The sequence below is a fragment of the Hemicordylus capensis genome, chromosome 1, assembly GCF_027244095.1.
Source record: "Hemicordylus capensis ecotype Gifberg chromosome 1, rHemCap1.1.pri, whole genome shotgun sequence".
Lineage (NCBI taxonomy): Eukaryota > Metazoa > Chordata > Lepidosauria > Squamata > Cordylidae > Hemicordylus > Hemicordylus capensis.
In genome coordinates, this window is record NC_069657.1 from 204,562,803 (window position 1) to 204,576,754 (window position 13,952).

The window sequence follows — 13,952 nt, forward strand, 5'->3', positions numbered from 1 at the left end:
CCCCCTGCTTTATTACTCCATGTCAGGGACTGATAAGCTCCGAGACTGTTTCTATTGTCATCTGAGTGCTTCTTATCAAGAGGTAGAGCAATAAATCTATAGAATGACAGCAGGAGTTGCACAAATATGAAATGCTGTCAAGAGGAGAGGGATTAGTTTGCTTAAATCCACACATTTCCTTATAGTTGCAGAATATTTTAGGATGTTTTTTTGCTCAAGGCAAGAATGCAGTCTTCAAGCTGCCTTTATGCTGTAGCAACTTGCTTGCACAGAGCCCCCATTAGAGATTCTGAATACTGACAATCAGCTATTTGACAGGGAGGAAAGGGAAGGTAGATGTGAATCCAGTTCTTCACCTCAGAACAGTCAATCAATAGTATTCCAAATCTCTGTCCCGGGCTAAGCTCATGGTCCCCTGACTGGTGAATCTGACAGGAGAGCTGGTCTTGTGGTAGCAAGCATGACCTGCCCCCTTAGCTAAGCAGGGTCTGCCCTGGTTGCATGTGAATGGGAGACCAGAAGTGTGAGCACTGTAAGATATTCCCCTTAGGGGATGGAACCGCTCTGGGAAGAGCATCTAGGTTCCAAGTTCCCTCCCTGGCATCTCCAAGATAGGGCTGAGAGAGATTCCTGCCTGGGACCTTGGAGAAGCCACTGCCAGTCTGTGAAGACAATACTGAGCTAGATAGACCAATGGTCTGACTCAGTATATGGCAGCGTCCTATGTTCCTAATCAGACTAGGGAAAATATGCATATATAACAGCCCAGTCTAGCTAAGAATAACACACACATCCACAGAAACCTGCTTCCATGGTCTTTGGCTCAGATGAACTGCAGAGAACTGATTGTGTCAGTGCCAAAGTCCTAGGCACTGTTCAGATGTTTATCTGAGTGTGCATCCACATATTTCCTTATATTTGCAGAATATTTTAGGAGGTGTTTTTTTTTAAATAGCAGGATTGCACTTACTTGCAGCCACTAGTCCCACCTCCATGTAGAATCCAAGGGAAAGAGTTGTGCTATGCAAGTGGACTGGAATTATCAGGAATATTAACAGTTTAATGAAATAGATATTATGTAGTGCAGACTGCTTTTCAGTGCTCTTGCTGCTGGCTGTTTGTTAGCCCCGCCTCTACTCCCAGACTGGAATACAAGTAACTAAAGCTTCATTCAAAAGCTGGCCTGGATCAAGGAATGGATTAACCAAAAACACCCCACCCCCTTCAATGCATACATTCCGCCTTAAATCTGAAAGCTGACGCACATTAAAACATATGTGAGTAGGGTCCACCCCCACCCCGCATGCGAAGAACCCTATTCAACAGTCTGCAATCATGCAGATAGAGCATAAGTTATTTCAGACCTTCAGCTGAACATATATCTGGTGTAGGGACAGGACCAGCAGCTGCGAGTGGGTGTAACCCCACTCACCCTAGATGAACATCTGCATAGTACCCAGATGAACATCTGCATAGTGCCATAGTTTGTCTACTCAATAGATGGCCTTCAGCATCTATTGCAGGAGTGGGCAAAAATTGCCCTCCAGCTGTTGTTGAACTACAACTCCCATTATCTCCAGCCACATGGCTGGGGATGATGGGAGTTGTAGTTCAGTAACACCTTGAGGGCCACATCTGCCCACCCCGACCTATAGTGAAACCTCTTGGAACTGGTATAGGTGACATTCAAAGTTGTGTTGGAATGCATATGTGGAGACAAGATAGCCAAGTAAACTCTGTATTTGGTCAACGTGGCTGCTAGAAGGCACTTCTTAGATCCCTGTGGCTGAGAAAGAGGTGGCAATGTGCAGAAGGCCAGGATACTCTGGCTAAAATGAACTGTGGGATGCTTGGGAGGAGCAGAATGCACAGTTATGAACTCTGCCCTCTGCCTGCCCCTGGAGTCCTGCTGTTAGCCTCAGTGCCAGAGTCTACAATTGCTTTGGATCCCAGTCTACATTCTGCCCAGCCCCATTAAAATAATACTCATTGTTATATTATAATTTCCCCCCTACTGCCTATGTAGAAGTGTATGGCAATTGATATGCTTATATCCTTTTAGTTAAGAGACAGAGTAATTGTTGTAGTAACATGACTGTTAACTAATTTAGAAATGGAAAGGAGCAAGAAATAAAAGTCCATGGGTGGAGAGATTAATTCCAGTCCATAGTAAAAGCTGCATTGGGAACTTTTATTATGGGCTGGAATTCTTCTCCGCCCATGGACTTTTATTTATTGCTCCTTACAGTTTTTCAGTTTGTGTGTGTACATGAAAGTAGCATTTAAAGTGTGTATTTAGAAGGTGGATCAGATTACATAATTAGGCAGCAGGGAGGTGGCATGCTGGGTTGGGGAGAAACATGTGTGCCCTTGCATTTTAGAAGGAACTGCTAGAATTGTATTCGCTAAATACTGCCCAGAGCTGTTTGGATGGGCCCTATATAATTGTGGTAGGTAGGTAGGTAGGTAGGTAGGTAGGTAGGTAGGTAGATAGATATTGGAAGCTAGAAAAGGCTCCAAGTACGGGCAAATGGGAGGACAAAGTGGCTCATCCACTGTGCAGGGAACTGCCTGATTAAGCCACAGACTTGCTCACTGCTTCCGCAGCACTTTATACCCCTCTGATGTGGCTTGCAAAGGCAGGCAGGCTCTGTGCATAGCATGGAATGTCCTCACACTTTTGCTACCAGTGTTTCCTCTAACAGGGATTCCCAGATGTTGATAACAACTCCGATAATCCCTGAGCAAAAGCCGTTGCAGATACATAATCAATTGTGCGTATGCCCTATATCATTTTTAAATGTTTTAATTAAAAGTGATTGATGCATTGGTTAAAAAGTGAATGATTAACTAAAAGCTTTTTTATCTGTTGACAGTCCTACATTTTACTTTTAAAACCCTGTTTGCTTAAAAAAAAATAGTTTTGCTAATGACAGATATTCAGTCCTAGTCAATTTGCACTGTTATTGTGCAAACAGCAGTATTGACTAAGAAATTTCTGCCAGAGAAATTTATTCAGAAACAGAGGACTACTCTAGTCTAAGGGTCATTTTGAAATCAAAGTGAAGCATTTCTGCAAGAGTCAACAGAATCTATTGTTTGTTCTTCAGAAAACAAAACATTAAGCTCTTCTATGCAAAGCATTTGAAAGACTATGGACACATGCAAATATAACTCCTAATTCTGAATTGACTTCTTCTTGTACACAGTCAAGAGCTGTATTTGCAGACAATGGATTAAAATAGACTTGATTCTTGCCAGTGAATCAGGGAAGCCAACAAATGGGTTGCACTGGAAATGCCTCATGTGTTGAGTGGAAAACTAAAACTTTTGCCAGATGATAGAAATATAGGAAGATGCTTTCACAGAAACTAAATGAAAAAGAGTTTGAACTTCAAGCCACATGAAGAGGCCTCATTCCTGAAGAGGTCCAGAAACATGGGATACATGAGTGAAAAGTCACTTGTCCAGTGGTAGAGAAACAGAATGCCATGATCCCCTAGATTGGCCAATAACTGTTTTGTCAATCATGGGCTCAGGGACTTAGCAAGCTTGGGCCCAGAGACAAGATTTTAAAATCCCCCCCACCTCATTGAAGCCCAGCTCATGAATTAAAGAAATCTTAAATGAGGCTGAACAGTGGTAACAAAAAGCATAGGTGTGTGTGTGTGTGTGTGTGTGTGTGTGTGTGTGTGCGCGTGCGCCACAATAGAACATCATCCTAAATTATTTTTTTAAAGGTTTTATAAATTGTGGACAATACAAGTCATTTAATGGTATTAGAGAAAAGACATGCTGTTCTGGTAGCTCCAGGTCTTAAGACTCACATCAATTTGGGAAGATGCATACAACTGAAGGAAGCCCAGGCGGGTGAGTGGCTGGGGGAGTCAGTCATGTGACTTGCCTCTGGGGGGCCCCCAAGGCAGTGGGCCCCCAGACAACTGTCTCCCCTTGCACTATTCTAGTTACGCCCCTGCATGTGCTGATTTTGACTGCTTAAAAGAATGATAAAAAGCCAGCCCTCTAGCCCAGCATTTTCTTATTGGGTGTGGATGTTCCTATGTAAGCAAGGACAGGGCTTGACAAATCCAGGTGCCAGGGAGCCATGGCACCTAGAAACTGAAACTGAACATTGTTTCTGTTCTAAGAATGTTGCTTGTAAAGGGAATGAAGAGAAGTCCTTGCACTTTCCCTTCACAAATGTCTGTCACTAAGTCTGGTGATTTTGTCAAGTGTCCATTGTCTGACTCCTAGATGTTTGGGCTTACTCCTAGATCCAAAGAAAACTTTTGTCAAGGCCAGAGCAAAGAGTTTCCCTGCCTGGAAAGGCTACTACATTCATTTCATTTGAAATCAACATTGCATGCCGTGCATTGCATCTGTGTATACCCTGAAGCACACTCAGGTCTCCAGCACAGGTGTGTTGGAAGGTTAAACATCAAGAATTTGCTGTTCTTCATAATGTGGGGTTTAAAATTCAAGACTTTTTCCTCACTTGAATCCTGATGTCAGTCCAACTCCAGCTGTAGATATTAAGATCGTAATGTTTGATATACACTTAAGCTCATAGGAACATAGGAAGCTGCCTTATACCAAGTCAGACCACTGGTCCATCTAGCTCAGTATTGTCTACCCAGCAGTTTCTCCAAGGTTGTAGGCAGGAGTCTTTCGCAGCCCCATCTTGGATATGCAGAGAGGGAACTTGGAACCTTCTTCATGCAAGCAGGCAGGTGCTCTTCCCAGAGCAGCCCCATCCCCCAGAGGCGTAACTAGGGAAAACGGCGCCCAGGGCAAGCACTGAAATTGCGCCCCCCCCCATCAGTACAATAGCAATCACATAAAGCTGTAAAAACACGCAATACACATTTTCCATGCAAATAGCACTAGATCAGAGCATGCAATTGGTGAGACTGGAAGACATCTGCAACTCCTTCTGTTTACACCTGTAATGTGCTGAGCCTCTCTCATGAACGTTGTGTGTCATGTATGAATATGCTTAGTGCAAAAGATACACTGAGTGTACATTTTGGGCAATGGAGGTTTTACATCTGTTTTGCAGATGGATTCCAGCCCAAACAGATTTTTAAACCCTGCATGCTAAAAACACCCGGATCAATCAGTCCTTAAGGGGGTTGATATTTCTACGCCGCCAGTATAAAAGTAATGCTTCTTACAACCTGCAATTATCTTACAAAATTCACTGCCACAAGATTTGACACTTGGTTTTAGATGGGTTTAAAATGAGGTTAGGAGAATTCAGGGAGACAGAGAGGCCTAGCGACAGCAGTTCTTAACCACAGTAGTTTAGGGGAACCTCCATGTAGAAAGGTAGTATATCTGAACACCAGGTATAGTAGTAGAGCTGTGGTTTTCATGCCCTGCCTGTGAGCGTCCAAGAAGCACCTGTCTGGCAACCAAACACCACCAGACAGAACATATCTTTGATGTTCTTATCGAAATTCTCCCAACACACATAATACACATGCACACACATATTAAGGTAGCAAAGCAAAGGACCACGGCCCCCAAATTCCATTCCACCATATTTAGTCTTTTTAATGCCCTCTTCCTCATTAGCCTAGGAGTCCTTGTTTTATTCCTCTATTCTTTTTTCCAGGACGAAAGGAATTCTGGCCTCTGCCTCCTCCTGCCGCAGCAACTGACAGAACTGGGGTCCCTCAAAGGGGTTAATTCCTGGCAGCCTATTCCAACCCATTGGTTTTTCTTTACTTTTCTCCTGCCTGTTTTCAACTCTGGGGCACAAAAAAGAGGGGGCGCTTCACGTGCACTCTGCGCCCCTTGAAACCAGCTAGAGTCACTTCGAAGGCTCTGGAGACCGAAGAGGAGGTGCGGGGCAGCCTTTTCCTTTTTTAGAGAGCCCTCATCTTCCCTCAGAACTGGGGCTGGCGCGAGGCGGGGAAGAGCAGGGAGGAAGGGAGGCATTTGGAGAGGAACCCTAACTAACTTGGCCGAGAGGGAGAGCAGCGTGTGTGTGTATATATACACACACGCTCTCCCTTCTTCCTCCCTGCTCTTCCCCGCCCCGCCAGCTCCAGTTCTGAGGGAAGCGGGCTCTCTAGAAAAAGGAAAAGCGAGGGGGGGGCATGGATGGTTTGCGGATTTTACTTGATCGGATCAAGTAAAAGTTGCAGCAACACAAAGATCTTAGATATATGTACATTAATTGAATAAAAGATTGCTTATAAAATAATTGCTTTTTTTTCGTCGTCCGCGGTCCGTCCCCCCGCCGCCCTTTCCCCTTCAGCCTTTAGCGAGGCTGGGCAGAGACTAGAGGACAAGATCAGATCACACACAACACACACCTATTGTTAACTCTCCTCCCTCCTCCGTCCTTGATGCTGGCTGGCCGAATCCTTCCTCCGACCGTCCTCCCCGTCCGCTCCTCCTTGTCCAGACAGCACGTGCAAGCGGCGAGCTCTAGGCCAGACACGCATGCGCGACTGGGGGCGGGGCGGCAACTGAGCGTGCGTGACGTCAGTGGACTCTCTCGGAGTGTCGAGTAAATTGACTAAGAAGTCCGTGAAGCTGCAAAGAAAGCAGGCACTGCAAACAGCAAACGCGGCACCCAGTGTGGCGCCGGAGGAGCTGAGCAATCGAGGGGGGGCACCGGCGCCAGGACGGGGGAGGGGGAGGGGAGGGAGACTGCTCTTAATGCGGACTGCTGCAGTCAGTGCACACTCAAAAAAAAAAATCACAAGAAATTTCCCCCCCCCGAAAAAGGCAGGGGATTGGCGGGGGTACTTTTTGGCGCCCCCTAGCAAGGGGCGCCCAGGGCACATGCCCTGCCTGCCCCCCCTATCATTACGCCCCTGCCATCCCCCCTGAGGGGAATATCTTACAGTGCTCAAATATGTAGTCTCCCCTTCAAATACAACCAGGGTGGATCCTGCTTAGCAAAGGGGACAATTCATGCTTGCTACCACAAGGCCAGCTCTCCTCCTTTGTCATCAGTTTCTGGATGGTAGTTTAGATCAGAATATTATTTACTTTAGCTACATTATTTGATCTGTTGTCATGTGGCCCTTCCTCTAATTGTATTTTTCCACCCCATAGAAATAGATGAGAAGAGAATGAACAACAACTCCCAAGAGGAAGTAAGTGAATTATGCTTTTATTTTATTTCACTTTCAAAAGCTTCTATCATGCTTTTCTCTGTAGATCCAAAGCAGCTCACAACAGATAAGGGGCTGCATCCAAATCTTCCTTCCCTGCAACAGAAGGAGTCTTCTCTGGAGAAAGAAGTCCTTGCCCTGGAGGAAGGGCCTTGCATCGGAGGAAGATAAACTTTGGTTGCAACGGATTAATATGAAAAGATTAAAATTATGCTTTTATGTTTGAAAGAAAATGCTACAGTGTCGCCTAACAATGATTTAGATATATGCTAATTCATCCCTTTTTGTTTTGCAATACAGCAGATGAGTAATCTGTGGACTGTGTCTCAGGGTACATTAATCTGTAGTGAGACAACTGCTGATGGGACACCCCATAAATTAATGAAATAATTCCAAATAAGAGTTCATTATTTCAAAATAAAGAAATAACAGAGAACAGCTGACCAGGAACTGGGTCACCTGGGGCTCCCCTGTCAGCCCCACTGATAAATGGAAGCAGTGCAAAAGGAGCCGTCAAAACACCCACCCAAAGAAGCTACTGTCCACTGGGCCCCTTCATGATTGACTGATCTGGCCTTGCCTCTTTCCAAATCAGATTGCTCTGAGGGTGGGTAATTTGGCCTTGCCTCTCCGTTGGATGTGATCGATCTATTCCTTAGTTTCTGATACAAAAATAAAGCAGAATTACCTACCCTTACAAGAGACTGGCCATTGTAATTCTGCAGGAGTAATGACTCTGGACTTGCTTCCTTCTAATCAGGCGGCACTCTCTGAACAGCTCTTCTGATAGCAGGCAATTCTTACTCCTACACTCCTTTCTGGATATAACATGCCTCCCATTTTAATTAGAAAGAATGTGTGCCCTGGCAATCTGATATTTGAGAAATACTGACTTATGCATGTAAGGCTGAAATTCTAATTGTACATACTGGCAAAAAGAGAGAGAAGACAAGACAAGACAAAAAAGTTACAATTTTAAAAAAAGTCTCAACAAGCTCTATCAGCTTGGCTCCAGTTTGAACTGGCCACATTCGCTCATAATGCAGAACTGCGGATCCAATGGACCCATGGTTCCACACCCCACTACCACCCCTGCTCTCATGTCCACTTCCGGTCGTAATGGAGAGGAGATTTTCTTCAGTCAGGGAGAATGCAGAGAGGAGGGAAGCCTGACTGTGCTGCCTTCCTTCTTCCGTGAAGGACAGCCTGCACAGCTAATCACAGCTGGAGAGAGGGAGGAGCTTCCTCCCTCAACTCTGGTTTCAGACAGCCGAGCCCACAATTCAGCATTCACATGTAACATAGGCACAGCTGTGGAGCTAGCTGAATGGCGTGGGTCCAGCCCCGCTCGGTGCCCCCCTCCAGTTACGCCTGTGCGTGTGATGTCACATGCATAGGGACATGGCTCGGGCTCCAGAGGAGCCCAGAGTGAACTCCCCCCACACACACACCGCTGTCAAGAGCCCGGGTGAACTCTCTCTTTTTTATTTCAGGCAGCACTGGCTGCCCAATAGGACATTTTTCCTTTTCTCTCCCTCCAGAGAGAGAGAGAGAGAGAAAGAGGGAAACGTCCAATCAGGCAGCCAACACTGCCTGGAATGACAAGCTGAGAGCGCTCTCAGGCTCTCGGCAGCCCAGGCCATGCCCACTTTGCACATGATGTCACACGCAAACGGGAACATAGGAAGCTGCCTTATACCAAGTCAGACCATTGGTCTATCTAGCTCAGTATTGTCTATCCATACTGGCAGCAGCTTCTCCAAGGTTGCAGGCAGGAATCTCTCTCAGCCCTATCTTGGAGAAGCCAGAGAGGGAACTTGAAACCTTCTGCTTTTCCCAGAGCAGCTCCATCCTCTAAGGGGAATATCTTACAGTGCTCACAGTTCTAGTCTCCCTTTCGTATGCAACCAGGGTGGATCCTGCTTAGCTTAAGGGGACAAGTCATGCTTGCTACCACAAGACCAGCTCTCTTTCCCAGGGGTGTGGCCTGGGCTGCCGAGAGCCTGAGCAAGCTCTCAGCTTGTCATTCCAGGCAGTGCTGGCTGCCTGATTGGACGTTTTCCAGGGAGAGAAAGGGCAAAACATCCTATTGGGCAGCCAGCGCCGCCTGAAATAACCAATAGAGAGTTTGCCCAGGCTCTCGGCAGCCCAGGCATGGGATGGGGGAGTTCTCTCTGGGCTCCTCTGGAGCCCAAGCCACGGGGCTTTGATGGCCCTTTTAATTGATGGCCCAGGTCCTTTGAACCCATTTGCACAATGGTGGCTATACCCCTGCATAGGCAGCTGTTAACCTCGGGTTGGAGCAGCAAAACTCACTACAACCTGAGGGTTCAGATTAGAGTTTGGAGAGCGAAACTTCAGGTCGCTCTCCATGTGGGACAGGAGTTTCACTGGGGTGTCCTGCATTCGGATGTACAGGTTAGGCAGCCTTTGGCCTCTTCAACTCTGGTTTCATTTTATGTACGAATTTGGCTCATATATACTCACCATTGCCTGAGATCTTAAATATGCGAAACAGTGTTAGTTTGTTTCTCTCTGACCTTTATATGCTCTTTTTCAGTGTTCCAGATCCCTTTCGTTTTCATCAAATATTCAGACAGACCAGTGTTATTTCACATAGCAATGTACCCTATTGATTTTTTGTGTCCATTTTTAGTTCTTTTGACAGATTTTAGATACACTTTTAGTTCTAAACATTTAAAAACATTCAGTGTTGAGGCTCCAGATCCCATCATGCAATAAAATATAATTAGCACTCTCTGAATGTACCCCATCTTTTATTCATAAATAGTAAATTTCCATCCATTACCATAAAATATTATGAACCACTTAAGCATCATAGGCCAGCTTATATATCCGCTGGATTTTCATTGATTAGACCAGGTATGTTAAAAATATACTTCTTATGTACCAGACCTAAGCCTCCAGGGGAATGGAGTAAAGCTCTTTAAGTGGAGACCTAAAAATAGTATGAACTTCTCTTATTTTACATTGTAAAAATGTAATTAGGTGAACTTACAGACCTTTTTAGATGCGGCAAGATTGACATCATTTAACTATTTTGTATCTCTTAAGTTATCAGTGTCATTCTGCTGCAGGATAGATTTTTAAGGTGCATTTATTTCTTATCAAAAGCATATATATTCCAGAGGGAGTGTGTGTGTGTGTGTGTGTGTGTGTGTGTGTGTGTGTGTGTGTGTGTGTCCTAAAGCAGCTCACATCAAAAAAAATTTTTTTAAGTTAAAATAAAACACAGACAGAAGCAGTAATTGAAATCAACAATAATGAGAGAGCAGGTATAACAAATTTAAACAATGGTCAGGCCAAACACCTGCCAAAAAACCCCCACATTCTCAACTGGTAACAGAACCCCCTGCAGAGAAGGTGCCAAATGGATCTCCAGGGTAGTTACTGCTTAAGATGCAGGATGTGTTATAAATAAAGGTTAGTCTAACACAGGGTTCAGAGGAGTAGAAAAAGCAAAAACAAAACAAAGAGACATACAAAACAACAAGGAGAAGCTGGGCCTGTGTGTCTGGCATCTGTCAAGGGCATGGGGATCTCAGGAGGGCCACTGTGCAGCTCTCGGGGACATATTTCTACAAGCAAGCAGGGCTTTTACAGGGAGGGGAGAGAAGTGAAAATTGTGTCCCCATCCCCTCCTTGCAAGACAAGCCTTCAGGGCAGCTAGTTTACCTGCTCGTTGCCAGGGCAGTGCTCTTGCTCCACCCTCCTAAGAATGCAGAGTATGTCAGCCACTGATCCCAGACAGTTAGGGATCACATAGTAAACATTATGACATCACAACACTAAGCAACCAATCAGACTTGATTATTTTATATTGGCACAAAACCAGTCAGGAGTGAGAGCAATACTTCTTCGATCAGCATTACCCTCATTTTGATAAGTTAAACACTTTCAGCCCATTTCTGAACAGTCCTCCCAAAAATCACTGTAAGAAGGATCCTTTTTGCAAGTATTGAATGGTTTCGCAAAAAGTGCCCCCACCGCACATTTCAGCTTAGTCCTAATACATACCGTGCAAGGGTGGATCCGCCCAGTAACATTGCATGCACACAAGCTGCGCAAACACACAAAGTTTGCAAATAATATTACACAAGAGAAAGCCCATTATTGCCAGTGGGATCACTCTTGCATAGCTTCATTTGTGCCGTTTATGTGCACACGTTACTCACTGACATACACTTGCACGGTATGTCAGCTGCTATTAATATGTGGCATCAGTAAAACAATATTAATAACATAGCAGCAAGAATAAAACACACACACACACATTGAGAAAAGAATGAAAAAAAAATCTTCCTGGTTTATTGTCAGAAATGATTTCTTAAAACAACTTTCTTTTTACTCTTAGTCACAGAATGCCACTCCCAAACAAAGGAAGCAGAGCGTCTACACCCCTCCTGCCATGAAAGGTACTGTCCAGGTACTGTTTCTTACTATGCTGGATGTCTGTTTTGTTCATGACCAGTGTGCATGGGACCTCCCAAGACCCATGATGAAATAACAGCTCCCATCTTGGCTTTGACTCTTGTGTCACTGGGTTGTCATTGTGTCACTGGAGTGCAAAAAGAAACACTGCCAGCCACACATCATGCAGCTTCCCTGATCCCCCTGAGAGAAGACAGCTGCAAGCGGAAAGTATGCAGAGGTCTGAATTCTCAAATCAAGGTCAGCCCCACATTTTCCCCAGACCCTTTTAACTGGCGATGCCAGGGATTGAACCTGGGGCTCTCCATGCAAAATATGTGCCTTATTACTGATCTACAACCACCCCATGCTATGTGTGGCTTCACAGAACATGCTAACCAATCCTCTGGTTCAGTGTTCAGTGGAGAGTTCAGTGTTCTGGTGGCGGGGGGATATGCCAGTATTGGTCATGTTGTGCAGATCTGCCAATGTTGGCATGCTCCACCCAATTTTCGGTTTTGGAACCAACATCGGTAACCAAGAATTTAAATCAGTTACAGATATCAGTTCCGGAAAAGTGTGGGGCTGGCTGAAGTTGGGTGGAATATGCCAATATTGGCAGATTCGCACAAAACCACCCATGTTGGCTTATCAAACCCCACCACCAGAAGTTGGGCTTGCTGCCAAACTCCGAGAACCAGTGGATTGTCTTTTAGACTGTCATGTGAAGCCATCCTGTGTATGCTGTTTGTTCTCTCTGTAATCAATCTGGAATGTCATTTACCACAAGGCAATTTATTCATGATCCCAGTATCATGCTCTCATACAAGTCTTTCCCCCTGTTTTTTTTCCCTTCCTGTGTATTGTGGCTTCCTTTGCACTTTTTGCAAGACATCATCTATTAGCCCTTTAAGCAGGAAATGGCCTCCTCATCTATGCATGTGTGCGTTTTACTGGAATGCAGCGTGCTGGAAAAATCAATGTGAGTGCTATTGATTGCAGAGATATCTCTAGAGCCAAGCAGCCTAGATAACTGTTCAGTACAGGATCCTTGTGAGGATTGTATTTCTGTGCTTAATGGATGCTGGGAGACACTCTCTCCATTTTGCTCTTCAAAACCTCTCTCTTTCTGATGGCATGGATTAGATGCTTACGTTCTATGTGTGCTTAGCCAAGTCACAGATTAAGGATTCTAATTTTTGTTGATTCACGGGATCATTTTTCCTGTGTTCAGCAACTTATCAAACATCCTCCTCCATTACACAGACACACACACCCCGCACACAGGCCTGGTTCACATCAGCAAACAGTAGATGTGCTACTGCAGAACCAGAAACTGCAGCTTGTTCCTAAAGCACATTCAGATGGTCTGGGTATGCTCACTAAGGTCCATCAGAGCTGTATTTTCCAGTGCCATGCCAGGCATTTGAAATGCAGCTGAATGGATGAACGTGAAGCAGCTTGCCATGCAGATCTGGTCACTTTCACAAATGCAGGGAAGCAGGGGTGTAGCAAGAGTGGAGTGGGCCCAGAGACAAGATTTTTAAATGCCCCCCCCCACTGAAGTAAAGTGTGTGTGTGTGTGTGTGTGTGTGTGTGTGTGTGTGTGTGTGTGTAAAACCAACGTGCCACAATAGAACATCATCCTAAATTATTTTTCATACGGTTTTGTAAATTGTGGCCGATGCAAGTCATTTAATGGTACTGGAGAAAGACATGCTGTTCTGGTAGCTCCAGGTCTTAACACTCACATCAGTTTCGGAGGATGAATACAACGGAAGGAAGCCCGGGCGGGTGCGCGGTTGGGGGAGTCAGTCATTTGATTCGCCTCTGGGAGGGCCCCCAAGGCAGTGGGCCCCCAGACAACTGTCTCCCGTTGCCCTATTATAGTTACACCCCTGCAGGAAAGTCCCTTTTTGGTAGAAAAGTATTTGGTCAGCATGTCAAGCTGCTTCATATGAACAATTTGCCATTATAGCAGCCTCCACTTTGATCACTGGCTTTGTACACAAGCTAGCAAAGCCTCTCATGCATAGACAAGATCTCAACCTTGGTCGAAGCATTAGAACAGGACCATAACATCATGTGTCGGGGCGTAGTAGGAGAGGGGGGCCATGTTTGCTCCTCTCCCCGGTGGCCCCTTGGAGTGAGGGAGAATGAAGAAAATAGGGAGGGGTGGAATCTGGGGGCCCACAGGAGCTGCCCCACCCTCCGGTTATTTGAACCCATCTGCTCAATTATAGCTATATGCCTGATCATGTGCAGTTACAAACAAATGCTTTGTATAGGAGTCTCTTTGGGGCTGGTAGAGACATACTCACTCTTCAGCTTGCTATTGATCATCCTTCATAACTCGGGCTCATTAATGCGTGCAGCCTCACGACATCC

General features: G+C 45.3%; 1 protein-coding gene across 9 annotated transcripts in view; it reads left to right on the forward strand.

The window, feature by feature from the left end:
• PPP1R1C (protein phosphatase 1 regulatory inhibitor subunit 1C) overlaps positions 1 to 13,952 on the forward strand; it is a 75,658-nt gene that overhangs the window by 42,378 nt on the left and 19,328 nt on the right. For 5 of the 9 annotated variants that reach the window (XM_053269939.1, XM_053269911.1, XM_053269958.1 and 2 more), the window contains 2 exons: positions 7,075 to 7,115; positions 11,509 to 11,580. In XM_053269939.1, coding sequence (XP_053125914.1) covers positions 7,075 to 7,115; positions 11,509 to 11,580 — 113 coding nt within the window. The remainder of the gene's footprint in view (positions 1 to 7,074; positions 7,116 to 11,508; positions 11,581 to 13,952) is intronic. The other 4 variants (XR_008311110.1, XR_008311112.1, XM_053269931.1 and 1 more) reach the window with 1 other exon arrangement.